The following is a 22951-nucleotide window of genomic DNA, read 5'->3' as shown; positions in this document are numbered from 1 at the left end:
AGTTTGCTTGTCTGTTACCATTCCTGATATTGGCTTTCTCCGTTTTCGTTCTCTCATTGCAGAGCGCAGTTATCCAAGAGGTCCGCCCGAGCTCTTCTACCAGCCAAAGCCGCTGGGGCTGTCCACCGCAGAGCAGACTCCATCATCTTCTGCCTCCTCCTCGCCGCCCCCTCTCCACCCGACCAGTGTCATTGTGCAGGCGCCATCATCTACCTTCGCCCAGCCACCCACACCGGACTCTTCGTCATCGCCGCCGGCAGCAGCACCTCTTCCGACGCACCCGCGCAAGCGCCACTACGAGATGGCCACTTCCTCTTCGTCTGCAACGCCGGCCACATCAACACCCTCTTCCACCTCCTCCGCCGGCAGCATCGCGGGTCGGGATCGGGAAACCAACTCCCCTGCCCGGCCTCCGCCATCAAAAGTTCACCGGAGCGGTTCGGACGAGGCGGCAGCTCCATCGTCTGGGTCTCCGCCCGTCTCCACCACGACGTCGTCTCCGACGACTGTCACGGCATCTGCCACAGACTCTGCCTCCTCTTCTTTATGTTAATGGTGGCATCACTCGTTGACTTGTTTTTTTTTATTATTATTATTATTATTATTATTTTGCTGTGTTACCACCATCCCCTTCTTGTTCTGTCTCCCTCTTTCCCCATGCTGTCTATCCTGGATGCTGCTGTTGCTGATCCCCATTTTATCTTTTCTGCCGGGCTCCTTATCTGTTGTTGCAACCGAACTGTAGGTCCCCTAAGAAAAAAGAAAAGCTTTCTTAGAGCCACATCCCACCCTCTTATTTTACTGCTGAATGACTGCTGTAGCGGGGATGGTGCGTTTGCCACTTCCCTCCACGTAGGTGTCGCCATTTCCTTTATTTTTCTTTTGTAAAAGCAGTCTTCTTGCAATCCTGTCTTTTTACTAGATCACGCTATTTTTTAAATCATTGTTGCATCTTTCTATTCCAACATTCTATGACTGTTACAGTTATTCTGCAGTTTTTCTCTCCTGTGAAAGATGAGGAACGAAGCTGCCATGCTAGTGGTGCCTTGCTGCGCCATTGCGAGAGTATGTATGCAGAATTCTCCCTTCTTTCCTTTTTCTTGCTCTCTTTCCCATTCGGTTGCATCGTTGTTTGCCACTTCTCTATCAACCTGTCACGCACTCGCCCGCACTTCTGCATCAGTGCATTTGGTAGCAGGTGCGTGCCGGGCCCACATTTCCTCTGCAGACTGCTAAGGCGGGCAGGGGAAGGGTCGCTCATCGTCGTTCTCTCTCTGTTTGTTCCGTTGCACGCTTCGCGGCACAACGCTCGCTCTCAGGAGCGACCTTGCTTGCCCTCCTCCAGCCCCGTCGTGCTTGTGTTCTCGGGGCAGACGACGAGAACTGTTCTTCTTTTACTGGCGAGCGTAGCCAGCATTGTTAGCCTTTGTGCTGCCGCACTTGTGCCTGGTGTGCGCTTGGCATTTGCTTGGTTTCCTGTGGCAAGCGAAAGAACGGGCTGTCGGCAGAATCTGGGTTTCTGTTTCGTCAGCTGCGATTCGCTGAGAATGGCACCGCGAAAGGCTAGCTCGCTGTCCCCGAACCAAGAGGCTGCCTAACCCCAGCATTTTGGGGCACACGCACAGCTGTGAGAATTGTACAAACTCGCGGCTTCCCTGGCGATGACTTACTTCGCGGGAACCGTGGCTCTTTCCTTTTTTTATTTTAGGCTAATGTATTTTGATGGGGCGAGTAGAGTTGGTGTTAGGAGGATAGATGTATGTAGCATGTGGGCGCGTCCGGCACGGCGGCGTTGCGGTGCGGTGAAGGGCAGTGTCTAGGCACGGCAGAGCGGCCCCAGCACCGAAAAACGCAGCGTAGGTTCAAATGAGAGACGACGTGTGCGGCATTGTGTACAGACGAGTTTTAGAGGAGGCTTGGTGGCAGCAAAGAGCTTGTCAGAGTAGTGTACAGTGTATGAGAGATGTGGGAGGCAATTGTTGGGAGAGAGGATGTGAGTAGCTGGTCTGATTGACAGCTAGGAAGTGAGGAGAGCACGTGCCATTCTTGCTGGGGAGCCCCATTTGCTCTTGGGAGCGAGGGGGGCACCCTCGGTAGAGCCTTTTCGAAACAGAAGGTGATAGAGCATGCACAGTGTGTTTTGAGGGGAGGCTCTGTCTCGGAGGTTGTGGTGACATGTCAGTGGGGGGAAAGATGTGGATGAATTCGTTCCCTGGTGCTGAGCTGTATTTGTATATCAGGGCGGTGCGACAAAGGCAGCGTTGCGCTTTTTCATCTTCCATTGAAGTTATCTGTTCGTTTTGGGGGGATTTCTTCACCTTTTCTTTTCCTTTTTTTTTTTTTAAAGGAAGTTCTTCAAAACACACACAGGCCTTGCTAGTCATGCGCTCGCTGCCTTTGAAGTCGCAACTTCTGCCCCGCTTTCCAAGCCATCGCTTCTGGCCGCTCCAATGTCAAGGGGGGGGGGCGGGCGACAACATTTGACTGAGCGCATCTGCACATATCACGGCTTATAACAGGCGAGACTGGCCTCTTTGCAGGTTTCCTGGCTTTAGCTTCGGCATTGCAAAAGCGGGTTTCTTGCACCGCCTGAGGTGCGGACACTAGCAGATGTGAAGAAAAAAAGCAGTGCTCCCTAGATAAGCAACTTTTGTTGTCCAACCCCCCCCCCCCCCCCCTTCCCGCTTTGTCTTGTCGGCTACAAGCGGCGCGGCTTTTCCGCGACTTGGCTGTGGATTTGGCTAGGAGCAAGCCCCCTTACTTGCACACTTACGTCATTACTCCCTCCTCCCAACCCAGGGCTAATTACGCTTTGATGGCAGCAATGGTTAAGAGATTTGTTGTTGCCTCCCGGCCACTGTTTTGGTGCCAGCACAAGAGTGTGTTTAGAGAACCTCGCGAGAGAGTTTCTTCCGTGATTTGTTCTGTTGCTCATGAGCAAGCTGTTGTGAATTTTCATGACGCGAGAGAGATGCAGAGAGGGTCGTTTGGCTTTGGACCATCTAAGTGGTCGGGGGACAATCTTTTTTTTTTTCTCTTTTTTATTATTTGTTGCTTGGCATGGCGAAGGCTGTTGGTTGATGGGTGTACATAGACTCGCGTACAGAGAATCGTTGTTGCATGCCAGTTGGTCTATTTTTAAGAGAGAAGATGGATTAAAGAAGAGGACAAGAGTCGTGTATGAAGCGTGTAGTGCTTGTTGCATAGTACAGAAAGGATTGTATCGTATTGCTTAATCTTGCTCTTTGTTTCCTGTCTGTGTGCTGTTCATTACCTTCACCCCCCTTTCCCCTCTGTCACTTCCATCGTCACATCGTAACATAACACTGGACAACTTTTTTCTTTCTCTCTTTCTCCTTCACACTTTGGCCGTTGCAGTCCACGTGGTGATAGGACGTTGTAGGAACATTTAAGCAAATTGTTTGTACATATAAATATTGAATAGACATGGCTGTTCGCCTCCCTAAACGAGCCTGACCTCAGGCTCGAGCCAGGAAACAGAGGCTACACCGTCGAAGAGCAGCTCTTTGTTGCATTGTGGTTTTTTTTTTCTTTCCTTTTTCTATTTTTCGTTGCTCCTAATGACAGCAGAGTCGTCATCATGGTGAAGATTAAAGCGAACGCCTTCACTACAATCGTAGCTCTTTTTTTTTCCCCTCTGTATTTTGACAAGAGCATTCGTTGGGTTTCTTTGCTTAACTCTTCGCTTGGCTCTAGCTGAGTGATGGAAAGCATATAGGCTGGCTTTAGGAACTTGCCTCTTCTGCTTGATACATTTTTTTTTCTTTGTAGATAGTTTGTTTATTAACAGATCTTAATGCCTATATAAGGGTGGGGAGCTACTGGTCATGATAGCACCAAAGAATCGTTCCTCGGGGAAAAAAAAGAAAGTTGTTAGAAAAAGACATGGTTGAAACATCCGTGTTTTTAGTTTCCCCTGTGAAATGGTTATCATTCCACCCTTGTCAGCGCAAGATGGCCGGCCGTGATGCTCCTTGGGGGTGTTTACGGACAGTGTAGTAGACAATTGCAGTAACCTGTCGTTATCACTTTGCAGCCTCCGAGAGGCTCTGTTAATTAAGAGGTTTCCGATGAATTTCTTCTCTCCCTTCTTGCCATGTTTATCTTAGTAATTCAATTGAAGCGACTGTTTTCCCAAGTCTAGCAAGACTCTTGCTTTGCTGTTGCTGAAATGTTCTACCACGCAACACATAACATCGTCACAACATGACTGTTCTTTTTTTTTCATGTTTTTTTTTTTCCTGTGGTCAGTGCTCCACGTATTCTTAAAGCTTTCTTTGTATTATTTTATTTTTATTTTTTTTTTTTTCTCGCAATAAAATTCGCACTTGGACGTTTCTTGTAGAGGTCATCTTGTGACCAGAGGAATGTTTTTTGCGCGAGAGCCGAGTTAGGCACTTCTCGTCTCACTTTATTTTTCTAGTGTTTCCGTGTTTTCTTTTTCCGATGAACCCTGTCCCATGTTCCCCTATCCTTGCATCTCTTTGAAAGAAGAAAAAAAAAAAAGACTTGTCACCAGAACAAAACACCTGAAAAACAAAACAAGGCAACACCTTTTAAATAAATTTATTCTTTGTTGACAGGTCGTGGCTCTTCCTTCATTTTCGTGCTCACGTGATGCATCTGAAAACTGCAGTTGCATCACCATTAGAGCTGCAAGTTTTTTACATTTGCCTATAACTGTGGTACCACTAGCACACTGACACTCGGTGAAGTAGCTATAGCAATCTGCTGATTAACACAAGGTTGCAGGTTCAATTCCAGAAAAGGGTACCTGCTCACCGGTGAATGCAGAATGCTCATGTACCAAGCTTTTGTACAAAACCGAACCCCATGCAGTCCTAAATTAATACGACACGCACCACTATTTCATGCCTCGTAGCTTCTGTCTTACTGTTTGAGGAGGAGGTGTACGTTCAATCACGTGACCTCCAATATTGGGCGTGCAGGGAGACAGCGCACATAATGAGAGGCTAGGAAACCCACCAGTAGAGTAGAGCAATTTGACTTGCCGAGATTTGTGTTGGCACTACTATATATCAGTGTTCCGCACTCCAATGTACATGGAATGCAAAAATGTTCATGTACCAAGCTTTAGGTGCACGACCTAATTTAACCCAACCAGGACCCTTCAAAATCATTGCTGCTCCAATATACTGTTTAGCAGAACTTAGAAACCAGGCGAAGTGCAGAGAGGCTAACCAGATTAGCTGTCCGGTTGGCTGCTCTTATGTATGTGTCATATGTATATGTCAAAATATATTTACGTTAGTAATATATTTCAAAATGGCCACAGCTGTGCCTGAAATACCCATCCTGAAAGCAATTCCTGGGTGCAGCCTCAAACCTAATGAATTGCCAAGTTGTAGAAATTGATGCAGCAGACTCCGCGACCGCGTCTGTCGTAGCTGCTGTGTTGGTGTTAGCATTAACCCCAACAGTGTTTTGGTGTGTCATATTCAGGTTTGCACTTGCAATGTATTTAATTGTTTTGAAAAATAGCCTTTTGTACTTGCAATATATTTAATTGGTTTTAAAAATAGCCTTTTTTACTTACAATATATTTAATTGATTTGAAAAGTAACATTGGCAGCATGTAAAAACACCTATAGGAGCACGAGGAACACGTAACGAAGCGCATCCAATGGCCTAGCAAATGTTGACATGCGTGGCCAACTGAAAATTCCAGCCTTGCCTGAATTGCCCTTAGGCGAAGAGCATGCTTATCTGCTGGGCATCTCATTATCTGGTGCAACCAGCCAAGAAAGAAGCACTGTTGCCGTGCATTGTGCAAAGACTGGGTACACTGGTTATACTGTGTTACTGCAATGAGACCGCTTGGAAAGGATTGGTTGAAGCATGGCTTTCGTAGTAGCTAGTAACTTAACCAAGCCACTTGCTTTAACTGTCCTGAAAATGATCAGGTAATGCCTGTGCTTGCACCTGCAAATGTGAGCAATTTCATTTTTGGCTGGCTGCGGCTAGCCTCTGCATTTTCTCAAGACAAACACCTTAGGGGAGCTATGCTTCTTTCGCATACTTGCAAGATGTACCTTGCAGAGTAGAAGTGTAGAACAGGGTGAAGTGAATCTGCAGCTGGGAGCTCCGTCGTATGGCATCACGAAATTGGCTCTCATATTGAACTGACAACAATAAGTGACACACTTAGCGGCAACTCCATGGAGCATTTGACATTTTGTTGCCCTTGTCCCACCAGCTATCACTGCCATGGGAAGGTCTACAACTTATTCCCTCTAAATATTTTTTGCCAGCTCAACAAAGCCGACGTCAGTGGTTAGGCTTCAAGCATCGAGGAGCTGTGATGCCAGAGCACTTAAGGGGCAAGTGACCGTTGTGCTGAGATAAAGTAATCAAGACACAGCTTGTAAGATACTTTGCAGATTATTTTATTAGACATCTTTTCAGCACCCTCACACACATACACACATACATGCTGCATAAAAATAAGACCTCTTCAAAGACTCGTTCCTACTAAAAATATAGCTGTGTTGTTTCTGTAATGTCATTCAATGGTTTTCAAGCAACACAATTGTGTTAAAACACTGCTGTACGTGGCAGGCCCACCAGTCGTGGCCATTATACTGCTTCAAATTGCAGCAGTTACTAAATGATGCTCTCATTCCCTTTGGAAGACCACATAATTAAAGAAACAGTAAAGGCAGCAATTTATTACTTTCCTACAAGAATTATCAGCATGCCATTCTTGCTGAGAACAGAGCCGTCGTGAATGACAAAGCGACATACATCTGAGAATCTAGTGGTGCCAGCAGGTCCAACTCCCATTGGCACAAACCTTCAAGATAGCGATTTGTCTGTGAGCAAATAAAAATTGGCAAAATGAATAAGATGACATCTTCCATTTGAACATAAAAGATGATGCAGTTTGTCCAATTTTGTTGAATTTTTGCAAAGCGAGAACCTGCAGAGCTTCATCAGTGCCATCTGGGAATGTGCTACCGTCTGACTCGCTGAGGGCAGCAGTTCTCGGCAGAGCATAACCTCTCGAGATTTCTGTGCTGACACTTGTATGATGTTGCTCCTGTTTTCTCAGGTAAGTGAGAGAAATACGCATGTCTTTAATCGCAGTTTTTGCATAGCCAGAGTAATGTCCTGGCACATAACAAGCGCTGATAGTCGTTCATAGCTGTAATCTACTACTCTAGCTTGACTTTATAGTTACCTTTAGTATTCCTTTAAATGTCGCTTCATAAAGAAATTTCATGACAACAATGCCTTGGAAGTATTAACTTGCGTTTCTTGATTCATTTTATCAGCGTGAAAGGGATGGGGTGCAGAGAAGAGAGACAAACACTACAAACATGCGACACGGGGGGACGGGAAAAGAAATAGCATGAGGCAGATTTATGACTGTCGGAAATACGTCCACGCCAAATGGTTAACACGGGGGTCAACGTGATCATACCATGACCATACTGTGCTTCTGCTTTGTTTGACAGTAATGTAGCACTGGAATCCAAGCTGCAGCTGACGCCAGTCAATCACAAGCACAATCATGCAAATGCATATATCTACAGTGTGACATGTCTTGTGCTGCAGACACTTGACTGTCTCATTCAGGTGTGACGCTTAACTAGCTTAGAATGACAGAAAGGCTGAGCAAGTTGGTATGAATGAATGGTTTGAAAGGTCGGGCCATAGCCTCCTATATGGTCAGACATATAAAACATGGACACAAGATGAACAAAAGAAGCCAGTAAAATTTATTCTGGACTTAGCATTAGCCGGCGTTTGTCTTGTCGTTTTTCGTTCCTTGTCTACGTTGTCCTTAAGCACGCATCTATGTATAATGCGCCTAACCTCTCAAACCGCAGAACGGAAGCTATCGGCGTTCGATAGAGCTTGCAGTGTGCAACTATGGAATGAATCGACACAGACGTCTACAAGCAGTTCCAACTGGCACATATGTCAATTTTGCACTGTTTGTATGTGCACTCTCAAGTTCCATTGTTGCACACTGCAAGTTGTTGCTCATGAATCAACTAGCCTGAGAGTCTGTTTTATCAGGATCCGGCAATCCCTTGTAGTCAATCTTCCTAGGTACTGATCTAGCCTAATGCGGCTTAGTTTAATCGACAATCTGAACCTTTAACAAGCACTTTCTTTGTCTCTCAACGTCAGCGCGTGGTCTGCTCAGCCTTGAGTGACGGAGCACACCTTGTAGCTTCAACTCCAGTGCCAGATGAACTACTGTGAAACAGAATGTGGGGTCTCTGCAGAAATAGTGAGACGGTCGCACAGTCATGTGCAAATGAAAACCAGGTGATATAACTCGGACGGTGACAGAAAGGTCTGGGGATCTGTGTTTCAGGTATATCACCACAACAGCGCAATTGGTTTGAAATTTGTCGTGTGGGGAACTGCCATTTATTCACAAGAGGAAACTAACTCCAGCTTCTGAGACCTATTAACAGATCTTTTTTTTTTGTGCACTGTATGCAACTACTATATCTATAGTGCGACACATTTAGTTCATTGTTCCCGAGAAACTTGGCACTGTTAACAGAACTTACATTGGTGTCACTTCATCCTAAGTAACACGGCGCAAAAATGACACGGACAATTGTTGGTGTCAGTTTTGCACTGCGCTACCCAAAGTAGCCATTTTTGTTTCTGGCTCGTCCAGAAACTTTAAAAAATTGCAAGCTGCTGTCATCCATGCTCATTGTGATCAGAGAAGCAAACTGCTGCAGGGGAATGAACTGGTGTTGCCACTCGGCGGCAAAGAATGCAGCAAGGATAGTAGCTATGAAGGAATGGCCGTGTGGGCTGAGCTGGGCCGCTATCTTGTGGTGATGCCTTTTTTCGATGCTGATGCTCTTTCGTGCTTTTCATATTCGCAAGTGGTGGTGTGCAATGCTCCAACCGAGGTGACCATCACTTTGGCCACTTGTGAACTTGAAAAGTGAACAAAATAGCGGCCCCGCTCTGTGTCAACCAGACAAAAGTGCCTTGAAACACCAAAGTGGGAAGGCGAGACAGGCTTTTACAATCAACTATGCATTCTTTAGAGCAATTCCCACTGCTGCCACTATCCGCACTGTTTTGTTTAGCTGCTGATAGGCACACAGTCCACTACTTGTACAGCTACTCGCTTCTGCCCTGACAAAAGGTGCAGACGATGGCAGCTTCCAAATTCTCTGCCACTGAAATCAGGCAAGTGCCAAGCATCTTATTGAACACTGCAGCCTAAAAAAGATGTGACTTTGGTTTAAAATTTGCCCAGTGACAAAGGTGGCTGCAAATGAGAGACATTCTTTTTAATTTGCTACAGCAGATGTGTAGGTCGCTGTATGTTTTGGAATCACCCTGTTTGTATTTCACTTGAACAACTGTGTTGACTTGAGGCTAAGCATGCTCAACAATAAGAAAATGCTGCACATAAAAAGACCGAGAAAGTTAAAGACTTGAAGCACCAACCACAAACCAAATTAAAGTTGTCTATATACATCACTTGGTAGAAAAGAAAGCAGCAGTTGCAGTATAGATGGCAGCAAGGGTGACTGTGTGCAAGAAGAGGTGTTTTAAAAGGTGGCCGTATATTGAGGAATTTGCAAGATGCACATAATTTGCATTACACATGTTCCCCACAATGTTCTTCGAACTATGAATTTCTTTTTTTTTTCCCCCTGTGAAATGCTTGCTCATACAATCTGCAAATCTGGTAGTCTGATCTTCGGCGCATCACTCCGTATCTTGTGACTCGACATTCTCCGTAGCTGTAGCAAAAGTGTGACAGCTAGCATCGTGTCAGCACTGGTAGATCACATTTCACAGTTCTCAAATGTGCTAGAACAGGGCTGAGCCTGTTTTGAAGACTGAACATTGACAGATAGTGACTCCACGTGTCACATCTTGTGACATCTAAGCTATGACTAGAAGACGCACGGTTTACTTGAGCACAGACTGTCACCACAACAGGCAGCCTCAGCGGCCACCCGTGGGATTTATTCAGTGATGGAGCAAACTCGTCATTTTTTTTCTCGCGAGGCGAACGGGAGCTTGGCAACCATTTTCACCTGCAAACATCATTAAGCACTTCTGGTTTTCACCAAACATGTGAGCACAAAAGTTCGGCAAAGTGCTGCATTTTTTTTTTTGGCACAGCACAGGCCACATTTGTCGTGAACCAACAATTGCTCCATCTGCAATTCTTGCCACGACACATAAAAACAGCTTGCAATGTAAAAAAAAAAAAGAGAGAGAGAAGCTGTCCAGTTCGTGGACATGGCAATGCGGTTGGCTATTCAACATGGCAGTGGAGACAGTAGGTGAAAACAACCCTAGCATTCACAAATGAGCTTTGACTCGACGCGTTTCTTAAACTCTGCCATGCCTACTGCAATGCCACCTCTTGCATAAAGTAAGCATTGTGTTTCAGTAACGCTCAATGAAGTGTCAAGTGGAAGCACGCTGAAGAAATGCTGGGTTAAAAATTTCAGTTTCCTGTTTTCACTGAGATCTTGCAAGTTTTGACAGCAGCTTCCACACAGGCACTGCAGTACAGACACAACTCTAAAAATGTTAAAACCTCCAAGGTTTAAGCTTACGCCACTGGAAGAAAGATACAAACAGAGAACAGTACGCTTCACAGGGTGACACATTGGTTCCTATATAGCTTCACCTAGCTAGCACACAGAAATGACATCCACGATCACATTTCCTTCACACCATCACATAAATGACACAATTGCTGTGACCCTACAAAGAGTTTTGAGGAATTTCCGCAAACTGGCGTAGATGCAGAAAGCTTAGCCGTGATATGTGTGATTTTAATAATCAATATAAGTCAGAGAGAAGTGGCCTTCTTTTTCCGCCGCACCCAGTTAAGACGAGTTTATATTATTTTTGCTTGTATGCATGTGCGTCCACTTTTCATTATTGCTTCATTTCATCTGAACAGGTACCTGCTTCATGCTTAATACACTCGTCAAACTCTTGCCTTGTCGTGATTTCGTGCCTTGCTCCCACTGCCAAACTGAAACGTGTCGCACCACAAGATGCTGCCAAATTTCATAGCAGAGTGCTTAGCACAGAATGCAGGAGATGTCACAATTTCATGACCTTTTGTTGACAAGAGTTTGTCCCCTGAGAGATGAGGAAGAAGTTGTGAAAGTGGCCTTCGCGTGTCCACAAGCAAACAAACCCGGAGCATGCTTGGGGGGTCAGAGGCAAGCAAATGTTGGCGGAGGAAGAATCGGACAATCAGAGGCACCACCTCACAGGCTACTCTCGTTCAGGTTCACGATGTTGATGCCGTGTCCGTTAATGTGGCCGTGGCGCGCTTGTAGCCTTTCGTGGCGGAAGTTCTCGTAGTGAACTGTCTTGGTCACTTCTACGAGATCTTGCATGTGAGTCCTGCCAGAAAGAAATGAAGGGGCCAGTGACCCAACAGGAATTCAGCCACGGCTTGCAAAGAGAAGACGCACAAAGAGTGGATTTAACAAGCTTGCTCAGTGATGTAGAAACTGAAGGCGGCATACGGGGTCACAGCCCTCCCCCAATTTCTGCGAAGTACTTATCCGTACAGTTTGACCAGATGGTATGGTTCAGCAGTCATACAATCACGACCCTACTGATGCGGCCACGTTTTCAATGAGAGCAATGAGCGAATAACATATGTGCAGGCTGTGTGTGCCAGCATTGTGACAAATGTTTGAGAACCTTAGTGGTTGAAGTTAATCTGTACCCCTGCACATTGCATTCTTCAGTGGCCAGATCTTGCTTTGAAGTGCTGAGATCAATCAATCAATCAATCAATCAATCAATCAATCAATCAATCAATCAATCAATCTCCTCCACAATAACAGTGTTTAAAAAAATTAAATTATGGGGTTTCATGTGCCAAAACCACTTTCTGATTATGAGGCACGCCGTAGTGGAGGACTCCAGAAATTTCGACCACCTGGGGTTCTTTAACGTGCACCTAAATCTAAGTACACGGGTGTTTTCGCATTTTGCCGCCATCGAAATGCGGCCACCGATGCTGGGATTTGATCCCGCGACCTCGTGCTCAGCAGCCTAACACCATAGCCACTGAGCAATCGCGGCGGGTCACAGTGTTTAAGAATGCTGATGCTTACACATATGTTGATCTTTACCATGAATAAACATTACGGTTTTTCGTGAGTGCTCATGTGGGTCGTCTGCTATCATATCTTCTGAAATTTCTTCACCCGAGGACGCTCTGAATGAGCTAAAATTTGCACTCTGCTGAAGGCTACCGATGAAAGGGTGTTTTCATTACCTGTGGGATAATTGGTGGCTGCTACCGTACAATGCGACCCCAATTATTGGGTGTCACTCACCTGATGAGCATATCTCTGAGGTCGGGAAACTCGCAGTGGTGTCTGTTCTCCACTTCCACAAGACCCCACTGAGTCTGCCGGCCGTAGACCGTGCGACCGTTCACTGTGTGCTGCTTGTCGCTGCCCACAACAGCAAACGGAATGGAGGCCTGCCAAGGGAGGGTTAATCGCCTTCGATGTAATCTGCATTCTACGCACTGTTTTCACTGTGACACTGTTAAATACTCCATTCAATGTGTGCGTCATTTTTTTCTAATGAGACACCCAGATTCAATGCCATTGAGCTAGAGCAGACATAATTCCTAAGTTATATATGGTTATATATATAGTTTATACATATAGCTATATATATTGTATATAGTATATATAGTTATGCTATATTTCAGAATGCCCTGATGCGTGCTCAATCCTACGTTCCAATTTTGAAATTGCATTCCTGAAATGATTAGAAAAACATAGGAACACTGAGACGAACTACAGCTTTTGGACTTCAAACATTCTAAAGACAGAATTAAGAGCAAGACTGATATACACCCTGGCAAGGCAAGATGCCGCAACAGGGGGAACTCGCTTCATCAGCGATTTGTGACTTGTACGTTCATGACAGTCCAGTGAGCTTGATAGTGGCACATTAGTCACAAACGTCGATTTTGTCATGTGATGAGTTAGCCATTCAAAAAATTAACGGAAGGGCTATGCCAGTGCTGAGTTCAAAGTAAACTATTTTGCTGTTACGGGTGAAGACGTCTTATTCGCAATGTGTGGTTGCTGGGGCGCAATTTACTAGCAGTTCTTGTATTGCACTTATTCGAAGTCTATTGCAGTCTTGAATTGCACTGTCCATCACCATGGCTTACCCTGATCTTGTTGTTGAGAACAGTCTCCTCAGGGTCATCTTCAAATTCTTGCACGGGATACACACTGATGCCATTCTTGTGCAGGTCTTCTCGGATCTGAAATTAAAACGAACGATGCCGGTTATGTTGCAGTTCCACATAAATTTCAAGCAGTGCCATATAATTTTCTTTTTTTTTCTGCTAGTTAAGAACATACCAGTCCTAAACATGTTCTAGCCCTTTGATGCCCATGGCAATTCATACATGTATTTTATATTGATAAACCCGTTGCTCGTTGTTATGGTGTAGTGGCTAATCAAATTTTGGTGCTACAGATGTAGTCTTTTGGCACCGTTTTTCCTTCTACATGTAAAAAAAAAGCATTATCTATATTTCATTTTGCTCTCATGTCAAACAGAACTAAACTAGAACAAGTGAAAGTTTTCAGTCTTATTTCAAAGTCGGACTCCATCTATGTAATGCCAGTGCTCAAGTTTTCAACACGCTACTAACAGCAGCTGATCCGTCACATGTTGAGTGGCATAGTGGTATAGGCATTCCAAATATGATAATGCTTCAAAAAAATGTTCAAATTTTTCACGTTCAGGAAATAACACAGATGTACATAAGCATGAGTCAGGTATGCACTCTAATGGTGCTTTTCCCTGCAGCTGTACTACACAGTGGTCTTCGGCACACCTTCTGGTAAGAACATGGATGCAGTTAGAGTAAAAGAAGACACTGACAAGCATTGTCTTTGAGGACATTAGCTCACCCTTTGTTTGAAGCTGCTCCGCTCTTCGAGGGTCAGCGTGTCAGCCTTAGCTATGACTGGAACGATATTGACGCATTTGTCAAGCCTCTTCATGAACTCGATGTCCAGAGGTGTCAGGCTGCAAAGGAAACAATACATTGTTAGAGGAGCAAGCGCATCATTGATCCTCTATTAGATGCTTCATGTCATAGCACCTTGGGCTGTGTACAAGATGGCTACAAAGACAACAGGTGTTTTCCTTATCTGATTGATCATTTTATTATACTAGACTGTTTCCTTATGTCCCCTGTTGGATTTGAACGCTACTGAGACTTTCCTTAAATACCTAGTTGGCGTCCTTTTAGGCAAGTAAAATGACAACTCCTTATATTCTATCGTCTGCACAACAAGCATTTGATGTCTTCACAAACCTGCCATTCACGTCAGCAGTTCAAGCAGTTGACTAAAGATTTTGTATACTCCCACCATTAATTCCACATTGGTTTCATGGCTTCTTTATATTAATGGTCGCACATCTTCTTTATATTATTACGGTGCCCCGTTATTGGAAAGAGTGTTTAAGTGTGCACAGCCTGCGAAGTCCATGTACATTGAAACATATGTTATAACAATTCTTCTTTTTTAAGGTGTCATTATGTTCTTAATGAATGTAATGTCCATTATAAGTTCGTTATGAATGTTACCTTTCTCAGCTGCGCTGAGAAAGGTAATACCGATGTCACACGGCCACTTTCGATCACGATCGATCCCAATCCAGATCCCAATTCTCGAGCACAATCGGCTCCCTCCCGCGGCCTGCTCAAAGGAGCCAATCGCAATCGAGAAACCTGATCTAGATTGGGCTTGATCACGATTGAATGCGCTCCGTGCGACACCCATATAAGTCAAACTTCTACATAATAAACATGAATATAATGTATTCTCAGACATAGCAAACTACTCGTAAATCTAAAATGTTTATCGTTGATATCAGCATGCAACAAATATATGCTTGTAATGAATACCAGCTATAATGAACATATTTTCTTGTTTGATGCAGCTTCACCACGGCGAAGTTCGCCTTACAAGCAATTAAATGAGCTGGATTGCACATTCCCCGAGGAAAAATAGTTAGTTAGTTAGTTAATTCGGGTTTAATGGTGCAAAAGCGACTAAGGCCATGCTGCGCCAGCCACAAGATATTAAGAATTCAGATGTTAAAGCAGTGGAAGCTGTGTTACCTTAGAGTCTGTGTAAAAAACCGGTTTCTTCTAGAAAGCTGAACAAGTCAGCGAAGGGCACTAGCGGTTCGTCTCCGAGTATTGATGCGGGGTGTAAAGGTATGTGTAAGTTGTAGAGATTCTGTAAAAGCCTTTGTCTCTGTGTTTCAATATTTCGACATGTCATAATAATGTGCATTATGGTGAGTGGTTCATTGCACTTCTCGCAAGTTGGTGGGTTTTCGTTTTTAAGTAGAAAATTGTGTGTCAGGTGTGTATGCCCGATTCGGAGTCTACATAAGATCACCTCATAGAAGCGTTGCTGGTGACAGCACGACTTCCATTCTCTAAGCTGGGGTTTTATTGTGTGTAACTTGTTATTTGTGCAAGAGTCCCATTCTAGTTGCCAGTTTAATGTCAGGGCCTTATGCCGAGGAAAAATATTAAATGGGCTTCAGATGAGGGAAATGAAACCATAAGCAGTGAGAGATGTTAGGCACTGATGTGGTTGGACTACATCCAGTCTAATACTAGATTATTTTTTTTTTCAGAGATATGCTTCTTAAGAATAAATTGCCTGTAGCAAATAGAATAATTCTAATTCCTGAGCTGCATTATTCAGAGTCCAACATGCACACGAAATTGAAATGCACAAATGACTAATTAAAATGTTCACTAATTAACTTTTCACTATAACTACATTGGAGCTGGCATGTTTGCTATCTATATCCATGTAGAAAGAATTTTGAGGCTGGCAGCAGTTTTGAATTGTGTTTCCAACCTGTGCAAATAGTTTTATTAGTGTTCGAGTTAAGTTTGCCCTACGTTGGGCTCAATAAGCAGCCCTTGTTAAAAAAATTGACAGCTTTGTGCGAAGTACTGAAAGTGATGAAATAACTCGCCAGCTTCAGTGCATAAATTGTGGCATGTCCTAAAATAATTTGTTAGAATGTTAATGAAATTTTGCAAATTACCTAAGTACTATATATACTAGACTAAGAGGCCACACTTATTTAAAAGCTGCACCCCCAGCTTGGCAGCCCAAAATTCAAAAACAAGAAAACAAGGTAAAGAATTCCAAGACTTCAAGAGAACATTGCAGCTTGTGTACATGCTCTTGGATTCCGAGTGCGTGGCATGCGCCATCTTCGGACACGGTTGGGAAAAGCTTTGATGTCACAGTCATGTCTAATGCCAGGGAAGGCACTAAAGACGAAATGTATTGACCAGTGTGCTATTGACTCGAACCTGAGGATCGGTGGCAGCGACATTAGCGAAGACTGTAGATAAGTACCAGCTGTGTGGCATGCTTTTATGAACAAATATGTGCATTGTGAAAACAACAGCATTCGCTCTTTTCGCTGTATGAAATCAAGAGTACATACTGCACGCAGCCAAAAAAATTTTACCACAATGGCCCACTCCTGCGTAAAAGCTGCACCTCGTGAAGATTGCAAAAAAAAAAAGAAAAGTGCGACTCTTACATGAGTACATACAGTAGTATTTACTGTGATTTCTCATGCAATTAATGTCCACCTCCTCAAGTGGACCTGTGAACTGTGCATAATTATGGTACACACAGGTCCAGTAATCATAGCTGTTCCACAGTCTGATGTTGCCTGCCAGCACAGGAGAAGAGAAGCTATTGTAATGCTATTATTTTTGTTCTACATTGGCTGCTGCTGTCATCATAAATGGCCTATTTGAAGTGCATGGAGGTGTAGGGAGCATAGGCGAGTGTCAGTCGCTCACACACCATTGTCTTCGTAAACGATTGTGCCTCATGGCGACATTCTGGCAGGACAAGGCTGCACTGAGAAGTCAACCGATTGTTGTCTTTTATTGCACCTCCCCCCCCCCCCCCCCCCCGCCCCGAGCCACTTGCAAACCACTTTCGACATCCTCCAGTTGCAGCGACTCCATACCACTCTCATCATATCTAGGTGCTACAAAGCAAGAGCATCATTTGAATAGAGCTTTCTATATACTAACAAACAGTTCTTTGGACAGGGAGCACCAAGTATGCTTTCAAGTAAAGAAAGGCAACATTTTTGTATTGCCCAAATGACCAAGAACTGAAATGGGAAGCTTTTGTAGTTGCCATGTAATAATATACTGCTTAGGTGCTGGAACATTTTCTGCCGAGGTCTGAACATTAATATTCCAAAAGCACAGTCAAAGCTCCATATAATGAATGTAAGTATAACAAATTATTGGATAAAACAAAGTAAAGCTGACATTTCTATCACTGATATTAGCATGCAAGGAATATATGATTATAATGGATATTGAATATAGCGAAGGTATATTCCTTGATAAGTGTGACTTCGTTATAATGAGCTTTGACTGTACACAGGTCCCAAATGATTGCCCTCTAAACTCAAATAGCAATTCTACATCGCCTAAACATAAAGAAAGGATTATGTACACATTGAGAGAGCATATGGCCTGTTTTCACACACTTACGCATGTCCTGAAGGGGGCACGAAATAGAGGCAGCAGTGGACCCGTGTGTCTGGGATGTGCTTCTTGCGTGTGACACTCTGCTCTTCACTGAGGTACTTCTCGTACTGCTCATTGATGTACTCCAGAATGGGCAGCCAGCTGTGAGGGAAAAAAGGCAGCAGCGATACCTTAAAAGTGGTTGCATAAGTTAGCTAGTCAGTTAGTCAGTAAGCCAGTTAACCAGTCAGCTAGTTAGTCAGCTAGTTAGTCAGCTAGCTGAAGTCAGTTAGACAACTAGTCAGTCAGTCATCTATTTGGTCACTCACTAGTTTGACAGTTAGCTAGTCAATCAGTCAGTCAGCTGGTTGGTTTATAACTTATCAAGTTAGTTTGTCAGTTATTTAGCCAATCAGTCAGCCAACCACTCTGTCAGCTAGCTAGTCGGTCAGTCAACTAGCTAGTTAGTCATTCATCTAGCTAGACAGTCACTCAGCCAACTAGTTAGTTAGTCAATGAGCTAACTGGCCAGTTAGCTAGTTAGTCAGCCAATCAGTTCGTTGAGTGAAGCACAGTGAGTAAATGAATAAGTGAGTGCAGTTGAACGACTCCGTGAATGATTAGTTTGAGCACAGGTAGGGTTAGCACAGTAATGGTGGCGCTGGCATTGCTCAACCAATATGCTACCTCACATACTATATTTGTGACAATTAACTAAGCCATTAAGTTGGGGTGAAAGCGAGTCTGTGCATACTCCAGGAAGCTGCAACAGCAAGCATGCTATCTCCTGTTCAACATATACTAGATCTCATTCTGCCTGGAAAAAATGAGTGCTTTCCAAAGTCACAGCAAACACCTCTCAGATGCATCTTATGTTAAAGAATGCCCCGGGGCATATATGAATCATGATTCATATTTTGTGTATTCACACTAGGCAATAATTGTCTCCTTTCGCAATGCACAATAGAAAGTTAGAGATGGACATTGACCACATTGTTTTCTTTTCAAGAAGTTGGAAACTCTTATCCCAGCCTATTTAATGCTGTTTGTTCGATGTGTAGATGCAGTTGTTTCACATATTTAGTTAAGAGCACCCATAAAGTCAGCTTACATAGACTATTAGCCTAACTGCACATTAGCCCATGCACAGCATATTGCACTTTGAAAACAGCACCTAAGTTTCATTTCAAGATCTCATTAACATTATATTTGAGGAATTAGATACAATTTTTTATAGTTTTGTGAAGTGACAAACTATAGCCTGCCTGCAACTTGTGAAAGAGTAGTTTCTGTCCACACATTAGTGCGCTTGCATATGTTCTGCCCAATAATTACAAAGCAAGTAAGTATACTGGCTCAGTGAAGATCACGCTCACCAGTTCTCGTTGTTGATCTGATCGCCAAAGCCCGGTGTGTCCGTGACAGTCAGCCGAAGCCGTGTGCCTTTCTCCTCGATCACTGCAGTAAAGTGGCAAAATGTAACATTAGCGCAAGAGAACTGAACACTGTGCGAGAGCCTGCACTCTGAAGTTAGGCCTCATACTTATGACACCGTATCAGCTGGGAGACACAAATGGTCGCATGCCAGCTGTAACATTGTTTTAGGCTCTACATTGTGCCGGGAAGTTCAGCGGACAAAAATTTTGTGTGGAATCAATTGTCCATCACAAAACAGGTGTCATGCACGAAAGCTATTGCACATAGCTAAGTACATACCAGTACATATTATATTCGGTTTGAAAACTGCGGTAGTAACTTAAAGGCTCATTATGAATTGACGGCGCAATGTGATGTGAAACAAAGCTGGGCAAGGTTTAATAATCTGCGCAAATGCAGGTTAGAATGGATCAGGAATATGTATATCTAACGCATGTTTCACTGTTTCTCAGTACAATTGCCTATTTTACCTCTATATGCTTTCAAAGCAAAGGATGAGACTCTGCTTGCATTTCTTTGAGTCGCCTTGGCAATACGGTATGTAGACTTCTTTGAGGTGGTGTCTGTTAAGCCAAACTCCTTGATAAGCTGAACAGTTCAGTAAACCAGGCATCATTGTTCGCTTCCCTGTGTCTTGAGTGAAGTTCTGTTAAATCACGAAATTCTGTTAAAACCTATTTCCAAGGTTAGTTTACATCAGGAGTGGCTTTAAAGGGGGCAGCAAACTCCCCAATACTCCTTCCTGCCACCTCATCTTGCCCCTCCTTCCACTATGTATAGTTCCAAGAGATAAAGTGTCCCCCTGTACCCACGACGAAAATGGAAAGTCATGTCCCGCTCACCCCCACCTCAGCGGAAAAACAGTGGCACTGCCACTGCTTCCTCTTTATGTTAAAGAAAGCATATTGCATTTGTGTGGAGACAGTTGTAGCTCTAGCACATTTTTCTATGCCTCACATGTGTCTTGCTGTGCTAACTTTTCAAAAAGTGCTGTTTAAGAATGTCTCCTTGCAGTGTAGTTCTGACTACACTGCTCAATCTAAATGGGGCATTTTCTTCCTTTTCTTTCTTTTGGCTGGCAGCAGTTGTTATTACACATATATTCCTGGCCGTTTCTAATGTTAGTGGTTACAAATGATAATGAAATAGTAATACAACTCAAAGTGGTAGCTCCCAGTTAAACACTTTTGCCTGCAGGGGCACACATATTCCACTTGCCAGGCTGCTGAGCTGGTGAGCCTAAGTGGCAGTGTGCATCACTCACCGTGGCTCACTGATTTGACTTCGGTTGTCTTGGGAATGACGTAGGGAACTGTGTCCGCTGTTTCAGATCCTTTCTTCGTACACGACCTCCGGCTGATGTTGGCCTTGAAAAGGGTGTTTATGAGCGTTGACTTTCCCAGGCCGCTCCTACCTGCATTTTGCGAAGAAAAGGAACCACTGAAATTAGCACTAGGAAGCTTCGACGGATTCTTGCTGTGACTAAGCAGCCTGATACATGTGCCTTTTGTTGTTTATTAACTGTGACAGCATGGGAAGTTTGGCTACTGAAAAGCCCACTAGCCCAATAATGTTGTAGCCAAATACAAATGAACGAGCAAACAAGAACCACTAAATGAGAGAAAATATAAATATAAATAATCAAAAGCTTTCACAATCACTTAAGAGTATGTGAAAGAAACACGCCACATCAGCTTTTAATTTGGAGTTGCAAATCTATAAAAATTATATATATATATCAGCATGAGGAGCCTCTGTAGTCACATCAGAATAGTTCAGTTCACAGACAAACACCTAAAATTTACTAATGTGGAAAAGTTATCGTAATATTAAATTGAGATAAAATATGAGATGAGATGAAAGACGAAAAAAGTTTCATCAAAGAAAATGGAAACACCACCGCGCACCGGTGCATTGACACAAACACCAGTGGACACTAGCTCCAGTGACCATTGCGTTTACTTATGCAAAATGCTTGCGCACAGTGACCAGTTGTCCGAGCCGCTTGCGACTCTCCTATTTTTGCAAGAAAAAAGATTCATGCACATATGAAACTGGCTCTTCTGCTCTCTCACTGTATTTGCACGATTATAACGCGAGATTCATTCTTTTTGTCCCCCCGCAAATTCGGCAATCATAAAAATGCAGATTACTTTGTAGTCGATACAATACAGTGTTACAAATATGACACCTAGGTGTTTTTCCAGACGCATTGAGCGGTGCTATGGTCTTTTGACTGTACCACTAAGCACTTGAGCAGTGGAAGAAAGCCAGCGCTATTTATAGTAAGCCGACTTCCGCGCGCACGTGTGTGTGTATATATATATATATATATATATTAAGGAAGCGGTTTTTCCAGAGTAGTTTCATTTATATGTAAGACTAGGGTCGCGGATGACAACTAGTCCATAAAACAAAGGACAAAGTTCGCGCGTGCATGTCAAATACGAAGTCTTTCAGAAACCGAAACTACGACAAATTAGTCGCGTTGCGTGCGGTACCATCAAAACGGTGTAGAAAATTGCTCGCCTTATTGTTTAAAGTAAGGTTCACTCGAGCGTCTGACTAGACTTTCTGTCGAAGCAAATAAAAACTAATTCAGAAGCGAAGCGGCGACTAGGGCGACAGCCAGCGCTTTCTTCTGCACTTCTGGACGCACATCACGTGACCTAACGGAGATCTTTTGGCGCGCTTCCGTGCTTCAACCTGTGCCTGGACTACGTACGGTGCCTCAACGCCGAAGGATTTATCTGCTTTTGTTACGTGTGTTCGGTGTTATCTGCGTCGTTCCCTTCGACGAGGGCACGGCGAAAAGCTTCGAGCAACAACGCCCTGTCCCAGGAAAAAGGCACAGCGACGTTCGTCAGGCGAGCAGGTAATGGCGAAAGCCTTAATTTTCACGCGCGCAGGAGTCGTGTCCGGAATTCAAATCCGATACTTTCGCTAGTCGATCGTCACCAAAGTGCCGTGGGGTAGGCGGATGACAAGTCTCGATCTCGCAACAAAGTATCAGTTGGTTCTGTTGTGACGGAACAGCTGCGTCGCGGGTCCCTGGGCCAGATTTTATCGCGCCAAGTTTCTCCTTGTCACGCAGACAACTCGTCGAAAAACAACTTTTTTCCGAAAGAACTATAGATAAAAAAGAGCCATTGGGGGAGCAGAAGTGACGAGGTAAGTGGCCCTTGACGCGCGGTATCGTGTTGGTGAACAGCTTGGCCACTGTGCAGATTAAAATCGAGTTTTTGGAATTTGGTGGCCCAACGCATCACGCGGGACTGCGCAGTTACGAAGGTGGTTTCTGTTTAATCGAGCGCACACTTGTCGCATTCCAGTGCTGCTTTTGCGTGGCATGCATGCTTTGCCCCCCCCCCCCCCCGCCTTGCAATATATATATGATATAATATATATATAATATATATATATATATATATATATATATATATATATATATATATAATTTTGAGGCGCGGAGTGCGTTTGTGTCAGATTCTTTTCCATTTTCAGATTACGCTGTTTTGCCTTCCAGAAAACCGTATAGCCATATATTTTATGCTGTTTGGAATCCTTGGTAGTGACCACGGCAATGTCCAATATACAGGGTCCTGAATATTTGGCTGCGCGTGTTCAGAAAAAGGATCTTGCGCTCACCGCTGCACTGTTCTTGCTGAAGTTTTGCAGAACGATCGCATTTTGGCGTCGACTACGTTTAGTATAACACTTGGCACGATTAGTCGCATATTTTTTAAGACAAAAATGAGAGACTTCTTTTCGTCTATGGGGAAAAACGGCGTCTGAAAAACCGGCCCTGGCGCAGACTTGTGTCGCCACCTGCCGTCGTCTGCGCAGAGCGCAGCGTTTCAGGGATGGCTGCCGCGCGTTGCCTGCTCCTGGAAC

At 44.1% G+C, this 22951-nt stretch overlaps 3 protein-coding genes across 6 annotated transcripts in view; 2 read left to right on the top strand and 1 right to left on the bottom strand.

Moving 5' to 3' along the window:
* Nucleotides 1-4603, top strand: part of FoxK (forkhead box K) — a 73666-nt gene extending 69063 nt beyond the window's left edge. Inside the window, exon 8 of the mRNA XM_065442436.2 lies at nt 63-4603. Within this exon, the coding sequence (XP_065298508.1) occupies nt 63-553 (491 nt within the window). The 3' untranslated portion in view covers nt 554-4603. The remainder of the gene's footprint in view (nt 1-62) is intronic.
* A 1805-nt stretch (nt 4604-6408) lies between these two features.
* Nucleotides 6409-22951, bottom strand: part of LOC135910374 (neuronal-specific septin-3-like) — a 102897-nt gene continuing 86354 nt past the window's right edge. For all 3 annotated transcript variants that reach the window (XM_070524225.1, XM_070524226.1, XM_065442438.1), the window contains 7 exons: nt 20322-20471; nt 18997-19078; nt 17645-17782; nt 13980-14097; nt 13226-13321; nt 12369-12517; nt 6409-11418 (listed from right to left, as the gene is read on the bottom strand). In XM_070524225.1, coding sequence (XP_070380326.1) covers nt 11280-11418; nt 12369-12517; nt 13226-13321; nt 13980-14097; nt 17645-17782; nt 18997-19078; nt 20322-20471 — 872 coding nt within the window. In that variant the 3' untranslated portion in view covers nt 6409-11279. The remainder of the gene's footprint in view (nt 11419-12368; nt 12518-13225; nt 13322-13979; nt 14098-17644; nt 17783-18996; nt 19079-20321; nt 20472-22951) is intronic.
* LOC135910376 (leukocyte receptor cluster member 8 homolog) overlaps nt 21787-22951 on the top strand; it is a 147958-nt gene continuing 146793 nt past the window's right edge. The window contains exon 1 of one of the 2 annotated variants that reach the window (XM_070524222.1): nt 21787-21932. The gene's annotated coding sequence lies outside the window, so the exon portion shown is untranslated. The remainder of the gene's footprint in view (nt 21933-22951) is intronic. The other variant, XM_070524221.1, reaches the window with a different exon arrangement.

This window comes from Dermacentor albipictus, chromosome 8, assembly GCF_038994185.2.
Source record: "Dermacentor albipictus isolate Rhodes 1998 colony chromosome 8, USDA_Dalb.pri_finalv2, whole genome shotgun sequence".
Taxonomy (NCBI): domain Eukaryota; kingdom Metazoa; phylum Arthropoda; class Arachnida; order Ixodida; family Ixodidae; genus Dermacentor; species Dermacentor albipictus.
Note: the sequence above shows the minus strand (reverse complement) of the source record. Positions and strands in the feature narration are given on the sequence as shown.